Source organism: Urocitellus parryii, chromosome 11 (genome assembly GCF_045843805.1).
Source record: "Urocitellus parryii isolate mUroPar1 chromosome 11, mUroPar1.hap1, whole genome shotgun sequence".
NCBI classification, from domain to species: Eukaryota; Metazoa; Chordata; class Mammalia; order Rodentia; family Sciuridae; genus Urocitellus; species Urocitellus parryii.
In genome coordinates this window covers 121124618-121142710 of record NC_135541.1, presented here as the reverse complement: position 1 = coordinate 121142710, position 18093 = coordinate 121124618, and the positions used below count along the sequence as shown (strand labels likewise).

The following is an 18093-nucleotide window of genomic DNA, read 5'->3' as shown; positions in this document are numbered from 1 at the left end:
GATAACAAATAAGTCACTGATTATTGAAGAACTGATTCTCCAGTTTATTTGATCAATTTCAAACTTCGTATTTTCCTTTGTATACAATTTTATGCATTTTGTTACCTATTAGTGTCCCTGGAATAGAGGAAAAATAGAAAAAAAGAAAACAGCTAAGATTCAAAACAATCTGTTTCTTGTCATCTATCTTTTACAACTGAATGAGAAAAGTCCTAAATTTAAATTTAGGACTAGAATTCTATTCTTCCTCTTCCCACATTAATGTAGAAAACTAAAACTAACCAACTACATATCTGAAAACTCTTACAGATGCATCTCAAACTATTATCAGGTGACCCTCTGGGGAAAGACAGTGTCATCCTGGGGAAGAGCGTTAGCACTTTTTTTAATATTTGATTTCTTTATAACAAGCTTATATTACTCGTATACTTTTACTAGAAAAAAAAGAACTCTGGGAAGGATATATCTAACAGAATCCACTATGCGTATTTATCTGCCACCTCTCTATCCTTCCTTCCTATCATGGTTTTCAAAAATATTTCAAAGGTCCAGTTCAATTACCTACTTCTTTTATGTAGCTATAGTTTGTGGGGAGCCACACTGAGTTACCACACCTTCCGGTCCTCATGCACCATAGGGATCTGAAAGATCACTGTAATCTGGTGTGATAGTGCCATGACTCCTGACTCGGTCTTTTCCCCTGCTGGATAGCAAGGCCAGTTTCACGAGTAGGCATACCCCTGGGGTTGAGCTACACTCACCTATTATTTTGTAATCCTACCCCTTTGCCCTGTTTGGGATAGAATGTTCCATGAAAACTCCCTTTTTGTGTCCCTTTCTCTTGCTCTGCCTTTGGGTGTGCCTTCCTAGATGTCAGTCAACCTGCTGACAGCAGACATCACCAAGCTAGGCTCAACCCCCTGAAACCTGATCCCTTGCCTCAGGGCTTCCCCTCAGTAAAAGGGTTCTGCATGTGCTCCCAATCTCTGTCTTTCTGTGGACCCCTAAGGTCAGAGGAGCAGTCACAGGACCCAAAGAAAAAGGTGTCTGTCTCTCGTATGATAACTTCCTATAGCCCAGTTCATCTGGGGTGACCCTGGGTGTTTTAGTCATGGAATTGGACAATAGTTGATCATCCTAAACATGAATTATCTTCCCCTCTTCTAAAACCTTACAAGGAGCCCGGTACAATGGCCCACACTGGTAATTCCAACTATCAGAGAGGCTGAGGCAAGAGGATCACATGAGCCCAGGAGGTTAAAGCCAGCCTGGGTGACATAGCAAAACCTCATCTCTTTAAACAAAACAAACAAAAAAAGTAAATTAAATGTATTTAAACAAACAAAAAAATTAAATTAAAATAAATGTATCATGAACTAACACAGACCAGATGTCCTTTCTTTTTTTTTTTAAGTTGTAGATGGTCCCAATACCTTTACCTTTATTTTATTTTTTTAACGTGGCGGTAAGGATTGAACCCAGTGCTTCACACATGCTAGGCAAGTACTCTACCGTTGGGCTACAACCTCAGCCCCAGATGTCATTTCATTTTCAATATATAAGCCTTTATCCCTGAAGGATCCAAGTACAATGCCTATATAAGAAAAGTATTTATTAAATTTTCCCAAATGATATGGAATATGATTTTTTTAAATTTTTTTTTTTAGTTGCTCGAGACAATACAATGATCTTGACATATCATACATTTGATTCAATGGGGTATGAATTCTCATTTTTTCATGTGTACAGATTACAGGATCACATTGGTACAAGATGATTAATAGTATCAGAAGGTACATTCAAGTGCTGGGGTTATAACTCAGTAATACAGTGCTTGCCTAGCATGTATGAGGCACTAGGTTGGATCCTCAGTACCATATAAAACAAACAAACAAATAAATAAATAAATAAAATTAAGGTATTGTGTCCATCTATAAGTAAAAAATGAAAAAAAAAAAAAAAAAGAAGAAGAAGGTATGTTTAAACACTTAAGAGGATAATTGGGGGTTGGGGATGTGGCTCAAGCGGTAGCGCGCTCGCCTGGCATGCGTGCGGCCCGGGTTCGATCCTCAGCACCACATACCAACAAAGATGTTGTGTCCGCCGAGAACTAAAAAATAAATATTAAAATTCTCTAAAAAAAATAAAAATAAAAAAAAACTTGTTAAAAAAAAAAAAAGAGGATAATTGAATAAGTCACTTGCCCTGACATTCCTGGCCTCACCTACCTACCCATTTACAGTCTATTTCCATTCAAACTTTTATTTCATCAATATTCCTTCCCCACTTCTGGTAACATTCTTCTTTTGGGTAATAGCATACTCCAACCACATTGCTCTATGAGGTTCTGTCAACCAAGGACTCCATGCCAAAACAGTCTCCCTATGGGTGCCACACACCACCAACAGACCGGGCATGTGATCAAACCAAGCCATTCTGAGTTGTTCCCCAGATTTTTCAAATTGGCGTTTATAGTGCTGACAAAGTAAAAAGTAGTCATTGCGGGGGTGTGCAAAAAAAAAATTGAGAACTGAACTATGTCATAAAAAGAAATACAGAGGGGGCTGGGATAGTGGCTCAGCGGTAGAGTGCTCACTGGCATGGGCGGGACCCGGGTTCGATCCTCAGCATCACATAAAAAAATAAAGGCATTGTGTTGTGTCCAACTACACCTAACAATAAATATATTTTTTTTAATATTTATTTTTTAGTTCTTGGCGGACACAACATCTTTGTTGGTATGTGGTGCTGGGGATCGAACCCGGGCCACACGCATGCCAGGCGAGCGCGCTACCGCTTGAGCCACATCCCCAGCCCAACAATAAATATTTTTAAAAAACAAGAAAAGAAAGAAAGAAATACAGAGGGAAAGAGAATCCTAACAGTTCCACTGTGGGTTTTCCTGTCTTTCCCAAAGCTTGGTCTTATTTAATCTCAACAAGATAGAGGTAGAATTCTTTTACTTGCATTATAAAGACCCTTAACTAACACAATGTTCTTGTAGTGAACCAGTGAATCCTCATGAAATCATATAGAAAATTATGTGTGTATTTATGTTTCAGAAGAGGATCCATAATATTCAAAAGATTGCTAAAAAGGAAACCAATAGACTAGAAAAAAGGGATCCAAGAGAGGGAGAAGGAGAGAGAAAGGAAAGGGAAGTGCATCAATTTAAAAAGATGACCTTAAAAAGATGCCCCCCAAAAAATTCTTAACCAAGAGACAGAGAGAGAAAGAGAGACAGAGACAGAAAACAGAGAAAGAGAGAAATTACTGATTTAAAGTAAATAACTTACATAAAAATTAAACGAACTCAAAACACACTTATGATATGACAATATGTATATATACTTGGATTTGGTTCTGTTTTGGTACTGAGCTAAGAGGAGGTTTATTACTGAGCTACATCCCCAGTCCTCTTTGAGACAGGGTTTTGCTAAATTACCCAGGACAGCCTCAAATTTGCAATGCTCCTGCCTCAGCCTCCCAGGAAGGCTAGGAATAGAGGTATGTGTCACCTGTGGGTCTTTTACCACAATTCCTGGCTCATTAACTTCCTTACCAGGGAAACTCTAATCTTCCCCTGCCTTTAGCTGGCCACAGGAAATTTTCTGACCTACCCTGTTTGACAGTAGACCATGAGACCCTCCTTGGAGGAATGAATGCTCTACAAAGAGGCCAATCTGAACCATCTCTAGGTTGACAGCATTAGAACTGAATGTGATTAGAGGACATCCAGCTGGTATCCACTGCACAGAATTGCTCACTTACTGGTAAAGAGAAATCCCCACACTTCCATACCTTTTGAGGTCCCAGAAGTCCTCTGTGTGATTGTAGTGTGAAAATAAGGGGGAAAGTCTTCTTATTTTTTTCTTTCAACACAATCCCATTTTTTTTTTTCAGTATTGGGGATTAAATCTAGGAGTGCTCCACCACTGAGCTATATTACTAGCCCCTTTCTGTTTTGAGAAAGGGTCTCACTAAATTGCTTAGGGCCTTACTAAGTTGTTGAGGGCAACCTCAAACTTGTCATCCTCCTGCCTCAGCCTCCCAAACTGCTGTGATTATAGTTGTATGTTACCATGCTTGGCTACAATCCCATTCTTTAAGCTTTTGATTAACAAAAATTTTACAACATAGACAGTGGACAGAAATAGATAGTAAAGGCAAACATCACTTACCTTCATTCCCCACATCATCATTCATGAGTCCCCCCAACCACATCTTCCAGTCCTCATCATCAGCTGTATTGGGATCATACATATCTGGGGTGATATCTGGAGCTCGGAGCTCTGCCTCTAGTTGCCCCAGGGGAACATCTTTCAGGGGCATCTTAGAACGGGTTCGGAATGCAATGAGACTATCATCCATGGGCTAACCAGTGGAGAAAGAAAAAAAAGCTACTCAGCGAATATGTTTTCAAATTCTCTGAACTTCATCCATTCCTCATCCTAGCTAAAACCACAAGAACTCTTCCCTAAACAATTTGTTTTTTGCTGTTTATCTGAAAATATTAAGAAAAACGATGTGTTTTAAACAAACATTTCAAGAACATCTATTGAGATATGTAATTTATACACCATAAAATTCATCCTTTTAAAGGGTGTAATTGAGTGGATTCAATATATCACAGAATTATACAACCATCACCACTAATTCCAAAATGTTTTCATCATCCCAAAAAGAAATTGCATACCAAAAGTGCTGGGAAGGGATACTGACCAAATTATAATGTTATATTGTATATTATGTGCATGTGTAACAAAAATCCCATCAGTATGTATTAAGTATAATGAACCAATAAAAATGTGGAGAAAAAAAAGAAGTCCTAAACCCATTAACAGTCACCCTTTTTTTCACTCTTCCTCCCAGCCTCTATTAACCATTCATCTTCTTTCTATCTATATGGATTTTCTTCTACTAGACATTTCACAAAAATGGACTCATACAATGTGTGGCCTGTCTCTTGCTGCTTTCACTTGGCATGTTCAAAGTTCATCCTTGTACCATGTATCAGTACTCTACCACTGGGCCACAACCCCAGCCCTGTAATGTTTCTTAAATTACTGGATCCTGACTTGAATAACGACTGTGGTAATATAATAAGAGAATTAATTTTTAGAAAACACACTAAAAGTTTTTAGGGGTGAAAAAACATCATGGGGGGGCGGCTGGGGTTGTGGCTCAGTGGTAGAACACTTGCCTGGCATGTATGAGGCACTGGGTTCAATTGTCAGCACCATATATAAATAAATAAATTAAATAAAGGTTCATTGATAATATATTTTTAAAAAATAATGGCGGCAACACAGCTCCAAAACAATATTTTAAATGAATATATAGAGAGAGAGACAGAGAAAAAACAATTGTGATAAAACAATTGTGATTCTCAAGAATCTAGGTGAGGGCTGGGGATGTGGCTCAGCGGTAGCGCGCTCGCCTGGCATGCGTGCGGCCCGGGTTCGATCCTCAGCACCACATACCAACAAAGATGTTGTGTCTGCCGAGAACTAAAAAATAAATATATTAAATTCTCTCTCTCTCTCTCTCTCTCTCTCTCTCTCTCTCTCTCTCTCTCTCCTCTCTCTCAAAAAAAAAAAGAATCTAGGTGAAGGTTGTTTCTATGATGCACATTTTGTAATGCTGTCACAAAGTTTACTCCTTCCTTAGAAACTGCAACTCAGGGGCTGAGGTTGTGGCTCAGTGGTAGAGAGCTTGCCTAATATGCTTGAGACACTAGGTTCAATCTCAGGCACCCCATACAAATAAATAAAATAAAGTTATTGTGTCCTTCTACAACTAAAAAAAAAAAAATTTTTAAAGAAAAAGAAACTGCAACTTAGGCAAGATGGAACAAAACAAAAAGAATATCAAAGATTAACAATTTCATGACTCTTACATATAAGAATTTAATCTCTTTCTCTTCTCCTCTAGACATGAGCAACAACTAAATTTCCACATTTCATTTTGTCAGTGATTTGGAGTTAAGACATTTACCTGAAAAGAATCCATGCAGACAGGACTGGAAGCCAGCTCCTCATCTACAGCATGCAACTTCTCCATGAAAGTACTATCCCTGGTCTGTTTTGGTTTGGGAGGGGGCGGGGGCCCCATAGGCACTACCTCAGCACTGATGTGCCTGACGGCTGGTGTGGTGACTTTCTCAGCCTGATTAAAAAGAGGCACCACGTTAAGGAAGGAAGGAAAGAACAAAGAAATGAAGGAAAGGAGAAAAAGAGAAGGAACTAAGAAACAGGAGAAAGAAGCAGGTCTTCCATACCCTATTGACCCTTTTCTTCTTATCTAGACAGAGGTACATGAGAATATGCATTGTCAAGCATATAGATCTAACTAGGTTTTATTCTATTTCCAGTGAAGTCAACACAATGCTACTTAGGTTAGCAAAACATAGGAAATCTAATAAAATGGCTTTAAGGACAATATCAAATAGACAGGAGAAAAGAAACTCTGCTAGTACATTTTTTTTGCCCCTTAAGAGAACTCTGAAAAGCTCTTTCCCTAATACTAAGTTCTAGTCTTGACTGTTTCTTGAGCTAAGGGACGTGGAAAAATGGTAACAGCACAGAATCCCCAAAAATAAATCATCTACTTAATTGGTTAATTAATCTGCTTATACAGTTACATCTGAGTCTCTTTATTTGATGCTGATTTACCTCTGATAATATGCCACTCTCCTCATCAGTTTCAGTCATCTCAGAAGACTGCCTCAGTTTGCATTTCTTTGCCCCACGTGGAGATGAAGCAGTGCTTTCAACATCACTTTCCAATAAGCTCTACAAGACAAATTCAGTCCACTTTTATATACATATGCCTCTGTCTCAATCTACCGAGTTTGACATCTCAACAGAATAAATAAAAGAAGGAGAAAATAAAAATTGTTTTTGAGAAAATAAAATTTAAAAAGCTTAATATCCTAAAGTGGTGGGGAGGCCATGGATCAGATCACTATCCTCATTTGTATTATAAATTCTATAAAAGTATAAGGCAGGGGCTGGGACAGTAGTTCAGTGGCAGAACACTTGCCTAGCATATATGAGGCACTGGGTTCGATCTTTAGAACTACATAAAAATAAACAAATAAGGGTTGGTATTGTAGCTCAGTGGTAGAGCACCTGCCTCGAAAGCGTGAGGCCCTGGGTTCAGTCCCCAGCACCACATAAACAAATAAAAATAGATATTGTGGGCTGGGGCTGTAGCTCAGCAGCAGAGCGTTTTCTAGCATGCGTGAGGCACTGGGTTTGATCCTCAGCACGACAAAAAAATAAAATAAAGGCATTCTGTCAATCTATAATCACAAAAAAAATAAATAAAAATAAAAAAATAAAGGCATGCTGTCTATTTACAACTACCAAAAAATTTTTTTTTAAATATAAGGTAGCAGTTTAAAATTCTTTTACGAACAAGTCAAAGAACAAATTAACACAGCCTTAAAAATGAACAAAGTATGCTTCAAACAACAGCATACATGAATTTCAAAAGCATAATGTTGAACAAAAACAACAAAAGCCAGAAACAAAGGAACACATACACTAAGGGTCCCAGTTACATAAAGTTCATAAATAATAAAAATAGAACTATAGAGAGATGCATACTTAGGTGATATAACTACAAAGAAAGACAAGCAAGTAATTTCCAAATAATGATTATTTTTAGGGGGAGGGAGGTGACAGTGGTTGGGAAAGACATACTGGGGTAGTCCTGGCATTGTTAAAATTCTCGACTCTTTACATTTTATTCTGTATACATTTATGTGTTATGTGTTACATTTCATAATATGTGCTAAAAAATGGAGGGAGTATGAAGAGCAGAAAAATACCTCACAGCAAAAAACTCATTAGAAAAAAATAACAATTTTTCAATCCTCTTTATAGATGAGGTAACCATACTAAGAAAGCAAAGCATACCATGTCATATTAAGCAAAACGTTTTCTCACTAACCTCTTCAGCAGTCTCATCTTCCTCTTCTTCATCTGGCTGGTACTCTTCATCAGAGGAATCATCTTCTTCAAGGTGGATATCCACGAACTGTGGAGGCTACATTAGTACAATTAGAAAGAAATGGAGGGCTGGAATTGTAGCTCAGTGGTATAGTGCTTGCCTAGCACATGTGAGACACTGGGTTCAATCCTCAATAGCACATAAAAATAAATAAATAAAATAAAGGTATTGTGTCTATCTATAAGTAAAAAATATTAGAAAGAAAGAAGGACAAGCTGCCTGGGCACAGTGGCACACGCCTGTAATTCCGGCAATCGCGAGTTCAAAGCTAGCCTTAGCAACTCAGTGAGACCCTGTCTCTAAATAAAATACAAAATAGGACTGGGGATGTGGCTCAGTGGTCAAGTGCCCCTGACTTCAATCCCTGGTATCCAAAAAAAAAGAAAGAAAGAAAAATGGAGTAGGACTCAAGGGTGGAGTATGTGCTCAACATGCACAAGGTCCTGGATTCAATCCCCAATAGCACAAAAAATGGACTAATAATAAACACAAATTATAAGTATTTGGAAAAAAAGGGGAAGAAGGCTGGGGTTGTTGCTCGGCGGTGGAGCTCTCGCCTAGCACATGCAAGGCCCTGGGTTTGATCCTCAGCACCACATAAAAATAAATAAATAAAATAAAGGTATTGTGTCCAACTTTACTACTAAAAAATAAATATTAAAAAAAAGAAGGTGAAGAAAGCAGTGCCGGAAAAACAAATTCTAAGAATATAATGTGCAGCTACAGCAAACAACACAAAGCAGGGGTTAAATGACTCCATGAGATGCAAACCCTACAGCAGTGGAAAGGGAGAAATCAAAGTCAAAATTTAAAGTAAAAAAAAAAAAAAAAGGTTTAAAAACAAATAGAAGAGAAATAATGAGGCTTCAAAACTGAAGTCTTTCTGGAAAGAATGACAAAGACCTCTCCCAAGTTTACCTTAATTTCATTGGCCTTCTTAATTGGTGAAATATTCCATGTTGGAATTACCTACCAAAAAGAATATAAATAATTAATTGAAATAGATTAACTTTCTTTTTTACTTTCTCTTTACCATTACAAAGAGCCATCTACCTAACAAGTAGCTACAGTGATCTAGAGGTGCTGATTATTCTCGTATCTTCTCAAATGTCTGTGAAAGTTTAACTGGAGAAAAAGAGGGAAGAATCTATTTGTCATTTGCATTTATGCTGTAATCCTAGTAAGATTCACTTTTATCTATAAATGGAGAAAAAAAAATGTGTGTCTTGCAGCTCAGGCTCATATGGGGCAAAGGATAGGAAAACTATTTAACTACAACACTATACAAAAACTTAAGATATTATAGTTACAGCAGCCATTTGACATCAGTATTTCTTTTAATCAATTACATAAATCTGCCACCAGTATGCCTCTAAAAATCCAACCATAAATAGCTCTTACAGAAAGATTTAAGGGTAAAGTATCATATTATCCACTCTTATTTTCAAATAGTATAAGAAAAAACAATAATTATAAACATAAAGCAAATATGATAAAACGTTAATCTTGGAATCTAAATTGTAATACTCTTTCAACTTTTTGTTTGACATGCTTCACACAAGAGTTGGAGGAAAGGCTTTTTTGTTCTTTTAGGTTGGTTGATTTTTATTTTGTGGTGCTGGGAATTAAACCCAGGGATTTTCTACGAAGCCAAATCCCTAGTCCTTTTTATTTTTTATTTTGAGAAGGGTCTGGATAAATTGCTGAGGCTAGCCTTGGGGACTTGTCTTCCTCCTGCAACAGCTTCCCAAATTGCCAGGATTACAGGCAGGCACCACCATATCCAGCTCTATCTATCCATCTATTTATTTACTTATTTATTTATTTAATCTCTTTATTTATTAATTTAATTTTCTTTTTCTTCTTTTTTTTTTTTAATTGTCAATGAACCTTTATTTATTTATTCATATGTGGTGCTGAGAACTGGAACCCAGTGCCTCACACATGCTAGGCAAGTGCTCTGTGCCACAACCCCAGCCCTTATTTTTATATTTTAAATTTTGAGACAGGATCTGAGTTGCCAAGGCTAGCCTCATATTTTCACTACTCCTGCCTCAGCCTCCTGAGTAACTGGGATTATAGGCATTTACTACTGACTGTTACTGAATTTTTTAAAAACTCTTATATACTGCAGATAAGATGCCACTGAGAATATATAATTTCTTGCCATTCAATTGTGACCCAAACAAAATCATATTATGAACAAAGACAACCAACTACTAGGTTCTGTCTCTAAAGAACCTTAGGTCTTCACATTTCCTCAGTCCTACCATATTCTGACAACTTATGTAGTTCTGTATAACTCGGACCAGTACAGGGTCAGCGGTATGACTATGATTTAGGTCCAGTTCCCTTCCCACATCATTTTCTTAACCTATTGCCAAACCCATCCAGAAAGCCAGCCAGCATTTAAAAGTGTGTTGGAGTCAGTCTATTAAACATTAAGACCTGGACTCTTCACCTTTGCTCTCCCACATAAATTAATCTTACGGCCTCAAATCTGTACACTATATTCACGGTCAAAAACATAATCCAGAGCCTGATATGGATCTCATTGGCTGTTTTTGTTTTTCTAATCAAACACAAAATCATTGTTAATTATACTCTATATGTCATGTAGATTTCACAGAACTTCTGTCTCATTGATGGTTGTTTCATCATCGCAACCATATGTTCACTGGTGATTATTTTCTGAAGAATGATGAAATTTCAATTTATACAACAAGGATTATTTAATTAGACAAAAAGTGTGGTATGTCTGCCCCTCCTGCTCAAAAAAAAGTCAACATAGCCTTGGATTGTATTAAGAAAAATATGGTCTCTAGAACGCTGAGGAGATATCTAACTAATGTAGACTGTTAAACCACATTTGGTTTAGTAGATTCCATTTGGGGCATACTTTTTTTTGGTACTAGGGATTGAACTCAGGGGCATGTTACCATTAAGCTAAATCACCAGGTCTTTTTACTTTTTTATTTTGAGACAGGGTTTCACTGAGTTGTTGAGTGTCTCACTAAGTTGATGAGGCTGGCCTCAACCCTATGCTTAATTTCCTGAGTTGCTGGGATTATAAATGTGCCCTACCACACCTGGACTACAAATAAATCTTTAAAGGAGCAAACCCAGACCATAATTTTTCCATATTTCTTCCCTATGAATAACCTAGAATTAGATCCTATTTACCAAGCTAAATAAATAACAACAAAATAAAACACAGAACACTTACCACTCCTTTCTCCACCACTTCCTTCAGTTTAGAGCGAGTCATTTTAGGCTCCTAAGGAAAGAGAAACAGGATCAAAAATCAGGGCTTTTGTGTTTGGGTGTTTTTGTTTTGCAGTAGTACAAACTAAAACCAGCAGCACTCCATCACTGAGCTATATCCCCAGCCCTTTTTATTTTTGAGACAGGGTCTTGATAGGTTTCCCAGGATGGCCTCAATTGTGGAATCTTCCTGCCTCAACCTTCCCAGAAATTGGGATTATAGGTGTGCACCACCACCCTGGCTATAAACAGGTTTTGAGATACTAACTTTGCCCCAAGCTATTGAAAGGTTTATAAACTCCTAAGTGACTTCCTACACTTGGCCAGTTTACGGGTAATTCTTCCATGACATTAAAAGACTGATCATCAACTACTTACAAACATTGGCATGTCTTCTGTTTCACTGATGGCTGCTTTCATCATAGCTACCACATGTTCATTTGTGATTACTTCCTGGAGAAAGATGAAATTTCACTTTATGTTCACATAAAGATGTTGTCATCTAGAAAATTCTCATCTGTATGTAACTCTGTTAAACCTACATGGAGGATTAATGAAAGCCAGTCTCCGCGTTCAGACTGGGATAAAGCAAGTTGACTCACCACAAAGAAGACAGAAAAAGTTTTAGATAGAAGCACAGAGTGTGAAATAATGTAGTAGCAAATAAATCAATCATATTAGCTGCTACTAGGAACAGCAATAAAAAGTGATTCTAAAGTAACCATATGCTACAGGAAACAGCAAAATAGCTGAGTTTGCTACATATCTAAAACACTGTTGATATGTGTGCTAAGTACAATCAAATGCTAAATGGGTTTCTTTTCAGATGTATCACCCCACATAAGTAAATCCACTATGAACATTCTTATCTTCAAATCTGCTAAATACATTAAGCAAACCAGTGGAAGGAAGCAAAGACAGTTATCTTCACAATTAAGTTCTTCTTTAATATGTGTTCAGATTTCAAATTTGTGCTAAGTGCAGAGAAAGTTATCTTGAGATATAAAATGCTTTGTCACAGGTAACCCACAAAACTGGTAATTAATCTACCAAGAGTCAAGAATTTGCTGAGTCTGTTTATTTGCTTTCCATGAAAGTTTCCACTGCAATAACAGAGCGGCCCAGTCTTACTCACATGAAGAATGTTTCGCACGTTGACTGCTGTCAGGTTGTGCTGCTTGGCACCATCCTCTAAGGTACGATCAAGCATGTCATCCAATTTCAGGTCACAGGCCAAGGTCCCTTGTTCTTGACCCTTTCCATCTCGTTTTCTCTTGGTACCCTTCTTCTTTTTTCTCCTTTTCTCACTTTCTTCATTGTCTTGTTCGTCTGTTATAAACCAACATTATCACCATAATCTCCAAAATAGCTGCTCTTAGAACTAAGCCCAAAAAGGCAATAGTAAAAGAAAATCAAGCTAATGGTATTGTAGTAGCAATAATAACTAACATTCACTGAATATTTTATGTCAGACACTTTTTTTTTTCTTTTTTTGGTACCAGGGATTAAACCCAGAGTGCTTAATCATTGAGAGACATCCCCAGCCCACCCACCATTTTAGGGGATGGGATACCGGGGATTGAACTCAGGGACACTTGACCACTGAGTCACATCTCCAGCCCTATTTTGTATTTTATTTTGCAATTGTACATGGACAGAATGCCTTTATTTCATTTGTTAATTTTTATGTGGTGCTAAGGATTGAACCCAGTGCCTTCTCACACGTTAGGCAAGCACTTTGCTACTGAGCTACAGCCCTAGCCCCTTATTTTGTGTTTTATTTAGAGACAGAGTCTCACTGAGTTGCTTAGTGCCTTGCTTTTGCTGAGGCCGGCTTTGAACTCGTGATCCTCCTACCTCAACCTCCAGAGCCACTGGGATTACAGGCATGCACCACCTTACCCAGCTGTCAAATACTCTTGTACATACTTTATAGATCTTAATTCATGTACTCCTATGAGGTATTAATTCACTTGCCCTATCTGGTAGAGACTATTATTTTGCTACCATAAAGATGAAGAAACTGAAGCAGAGAGGTTAAGAAACTTTCCTAAGAATAGTTGAATCCAAGCATGTTGGTTACAGAATCTACAACTGAAATTATTACTCTATACTATCCAGATAATATATCAAAGCTCCCGGGTTTGTGCCCTAATCCTACAACCTAAATGGGTTACCCTGGTAATAGGATTTCAACTTTTTTTTTTAAACACTAGATATGTACCCTTTAGGGTGATCATGCAGATCAAATAATATTTAATAATCAAAGTACTTTATAATCAATAAAATATCATACAAATATAATTTATTATTACTATTATACTCTAAATGGAAAACAAGAAGGGCTGGGGATGTGGCTCAAGCCGTAGCACACTCGCCTGGCATGCACGGGGCGCTGGGTTCGATCCTCAGCACCACATAAAAATAAAATAAAGAGTATATTAAAAAAAAAAAAGGAAAACAAGAAACAAACCAATAAAAAATCTACAGGAAGGAAGGAGAAAGAGAAGGAAAGAAAGAGAGATAGGAAAGGAAGGTGAAAGAGAAGAAAGGAAAGAAGGATGGAAGAAAGGAAGGAGAGAGTTGAGTATCTTTATTCTTCAGGGAAAGGTCCACATTTATAACCAAAGGAAGAACTCTAAAAATTCTACTACACCTTGGAATAAATAATATAGATTAACATAAAACACCAATCAAACCAATATAACTTTTTAATAATCTTTTTAAGCAATGGGGAAGAAAAAAACCAAGTAAATAAAGAGTGGAAATTATCCTAATATTGATTTTAAGGGGGAAATTTCAAAAAGTACCCCCAAAGAAATAAAACTCTTTACTAGTGATCATTTAAGGAAGCAGCAAAGGGCGAATTGCATGGCATAACACGTAGTAAAACTTCCTACAAACCTTGGTATACACTACTTTCGCCAAAGTCTCTGTTCTCACCTCATTACTCCTTTTCTCCATAAATTCCAAAGCTTCTCTCTCTTCACCACTCAGATCTCCTCTCTGTCCCCCCTTCTCTCTTACATCTTTTCTCATATAGACCAACCTAGCTGGTTCTTGGTTTCTGCCATCCACCTTTCCCTCATTTCACCAGCAATGTAACAATGATCTGGTAGTTGCAGAGTAAGAAAAGGACTTCTGGCCAGGGAGGAAGTTTTGATTCATCTTTACACTCATATCCTATCCTGTTGTTAAATCACACGGTTAACAGTAAAACTGATCCAAAAAATAAAAATTTGAGGGGCTGAGATTGTGGCTCAGCAGTAGAGTGCTCACCTAGCACATTCAGGGACCTGGATTTGATCCTTAGCACCACATAAAAATAAATAAAATAAAAGTATTGTGTCCAACTGCAACTAAAAAAATGAATATTTTTGAAAAAATATATAAATTAAAACTATGAAATGATGCTGTAAACAATAAAATTTGATGTTAACTAAAAATGACTCAGAGGAATCAAATCTTCTTTATATAAATTAGATATACAAAATTCATAGGAATAAAGGCCAAAAAGGGAACATTTTAGAAGCAGCTAAAATTCATAAAACTTTGTATAAATAACTGATAAAGAATCAAAATGAGCTGGGTGGGGTGGCGCACGCCTGTAATTCCAGTGCTTGGGAGAATGAGGCAGGAGGATCATAATTCAAAGGTAGCCTCAAAAGCAAAAACAAGGCCCAAAGCAATTTAGTGAGACCCTGTCTCTAAATAAAATACAAAATAGTGCTGGAAGATGTGGCTCAGTGGTCGAGTGCCCTTGAATTCAATCACCAGTAACACCCCCCTCCCCCCAAAAAAAGAATCAAACTGTCCTTTAAAACACTGTTATTCAAACTATTTATTGCAGAGAACCAGTTTTGCTTTGTACGAATTCAGTGCAGACTTACATTTTTACAAAATAAAAATGTAGCCATTGTTAAAATATTTAACATTTTTTCTAAATTTTATTCTTAGTTGCCCTTAGTTTTTTGGGGTTGCTTTTTTTCTTGGGGGGATGGGCACTGTTGGGAGGCCATCAGCCACGAATGAATTAGCATGCAAAGACCACTGAAAGCCATACAGAGCCTTATACTGGGGGCTTGGTACGTTAAAACTTCCCCCAGTCTTAAGAACCCTACCTTATCATTGAAACTATGTCACAACTCCCAAATCACCCTGACAACCAAACATCAAGACCTTCACAACACATAAAAATAAAATAAAGATATTGGGGCTGGGGATGTGGCTCAAGTGGTAGCATGCTTGCCTGGCATGCGTGCGCCCCGGGTTCGATCCTCAGCACCACATACAAAGATGTTGTGTCCGCCGAAAACTAAAAAATAAATATTAAAATATTCTCTCTCTCTTTTTCTCTCTCTTTCTCTTAAAAAAAAAAAAAAAAAAAAAAAAAAAAACCTTCACAAAATTTGATGAGGTTATTCAAAGGGAGCCCTAATTGAGCTGGGGTTTGGCTCAGTGGTAAAGCGCTTGCCTAGCATGTTACATGTAAGGTACTGGGTTCGATCCTCAGCACCACATTAAAAAAATAAATAATAAGGTAAAGGTATTGTATCCATTTACAACTAAAAATATATATTAAAAAAAAGGAAGCCCCAATTTAGGGAGCAGGAAACTGAGGCAAAAACAGGGTGACTCAATTTCCTTAAAAACTCCTACCCTATGAGTACGACACCATCCATTCTCAGAGGTGGTACATGCAAGCTCCTAGATTGTCAGTCAAAAGTCAGAAGGTGGACTTGGGCGGAACTCCGGAAGCTTTCCTGGAATTCCCAATAAAATTAGAGCAGGAAGGGCTCACACTCCCTCTTTCCCTCTGAGAAGAACCACACTCTCCCTAGAGAGTGGTCCCTTTTCCTTTTCCTTGAAATAAACTCATTTTACTAGGGGAACATGTCTAAAATCCTTCTGAATTGATCACTTCAGGATTTGAAAGAAGCCCTTCATGCTGCCTCAGTTTCCTGGAAGCCCCCAGCTCTGTAATATTTGGCTTTTCTGCCTACTCTCTGAACCCTTCTCACTTGGCAAGAGCTCTGTTTCTTCTCTTTTCACACTCACACTCCATTGTCCCTGAATTTCATTCTTCAAGTTCATGAGCCAAGAACGCAGAAAGGAATCTCAGGAAGAGCCACTGCTGAACTATAACACAAGCAGGCATGGCCTGCTCTGGAGCTGGGAGAGCTGTTAACACAAATGGGTCCTGCATGCCATAATCATAACAGCAGAAAATCCAGTTTCAGCACTGGGAATTAAACCCACAAACCTTTAATCACTGAGCTACGTCCCCAGCCCTTTTTCTTTTTTATTTTGAGAAAGGTCTCACTAAAGTTGCTGAGGCTCTGGCAAAGTTGCTAAGGCTGGCCTTCAACTCGGGATCCTCCTGCCTCAGTCTCCCAAATTCCTAGGATCAGAGGTAGACACAACTCTGCCCAGCTGCCATTAGCTATTTTGTATCAAACCTGTAAGAGTATACAGATTAACACAAGTCCTCAGACCACACTTTTGAGTTGCACTGCTTTACGATTTCCACCAAAATGCACAATCCAAATAAAAGTAAAACAAAAACGCAAGATACAATTTAAATGAATTACAAAGAAAGTTTATAATAGAATTTAAAATAATAATAAAATTCATTGCAGAAGATACTTTCCCATTCAAAAACCATCAGGATTATCATAATTACATTTAAATTACTATCTAACCCCCACACACTTTTTTTTTCACTGCTATGTTTCAAACAAACCCAGGACCTTCCACATGCTGGCAAGTGCTCCACCACTTAGCTATGCCTCAAGGCCCTAAAATAACTATCCCATAAAATGGAATCAAAACTGGAACTATGGCCAGGAGGGATGGTACACACATGTAATTTTAGTGACTCAAGAGGCTGAGACATGAGGATTGTAAATTCAAGGCCAGCCTCAGAAACCTAGTGAGGCCCTAAACAATTAATGAGACTGTTTAAAAAAATAATAATAATACAATAAAATAAAATAAACTGGGGATGACTCAGAATGATAAAGCATTCCTGGGTTCAATACCTACCAAAAAAAATAAAATAAAATACTGTCACTATGGGTTAAACTATCCCCATGTCAAATTTACATCTGTTTTCTGATTTTGATGTTGAGTATATTGTGGAATGTGTGTCTATAAGACAAATCTAATAAATTCAAATTCTAACACATTGCACAGATAATCTAAGAAAATATAACATGGTTACATCTTTTTCTGTTATGGAACTAATCCGTTATCTTACTTTTTAAATACTGGGATGCCAGTGACTCTAAAGGGAAGGACAGCAGAATAAAATAGACCTTATTATTGCTGTGGGTATATACGTGACTGCATGACCAATGTAATTCTGCAACCTGTACACTCAGAAAAATGAGAAATTATATCCCATCTGATTCAAATGTATGTCAAGATCAGTGTTCTGTTATGTGTAACTAATTAAAACAAATTATTAAAAAATTAAAAAATAAAATAAATCATAAAATTAAAATAAATAACTGAAAAAGATAAAAAAGAAAATTTTTCCTTTCACAGTACAAATTTACTAGAGAAAATGGCTAGAACCAAAATATTTCTTGAGAAGTATACTTAATAAAGTAACCAATAAATTTAAAGTAAAATGCACTATGGTAAAGTGGAGGAGATCAGTAAAAATATGGGGTATATTCTGTTAATATCTAAATCAACAAAATTGCTTTGACTTCTTAAAATGTTGCTTAACATTCCAACATTAAAAACAGTCCCAGGACATTTGGTTTGGGTCATAACAAAAAAATATATATATTTTTCTTTTTT

At 37.2% G+C, this 18093-nt stretch overlaps 1 protein-coding gene across 2 annotated transcripts in view; it reads right to left on the bottom strand.

Annotated features, from left to right (window-relative positions):
* Nucleotides 1-18093, bottom strand: part of Gon4l (gon-4 like) — an 81880-nt gene that overhangs the window by 50752 nt on the left and 13035 nt on the right. For both annotated transcript variants that reach the window (XM_077791510.1, XM_026405080.2), the window contains exons 4-11: nt 12419-12612; nt 11662-11736; nt 11246-11296; nt 8938-8988; nt 7960-8055; nt 6675-6794; nt 5998-6168; nt 4182-4374 (exon numbers count right to left, since the gene is read on the bottom strand). In XM_077791510.1, coding sequence (XP_077647636.1) covers nt 4182-4374; nt 5998-6168; nt 6675-6794; nt 7960-8055; nt 8938-8988; nt 11246-11296; nt 11662-11736; nt 12419-12612 — 951 coding nt within the window. The remainder of the gene's footprint in view (nt 1-4181; nt 4375-5997; nt 6169-6674; nt 6795-7959; nt 8056-8937; nt 8989-11245; nt 11297-11661; nt 11737-12418; nt 12613-18093) is intronic.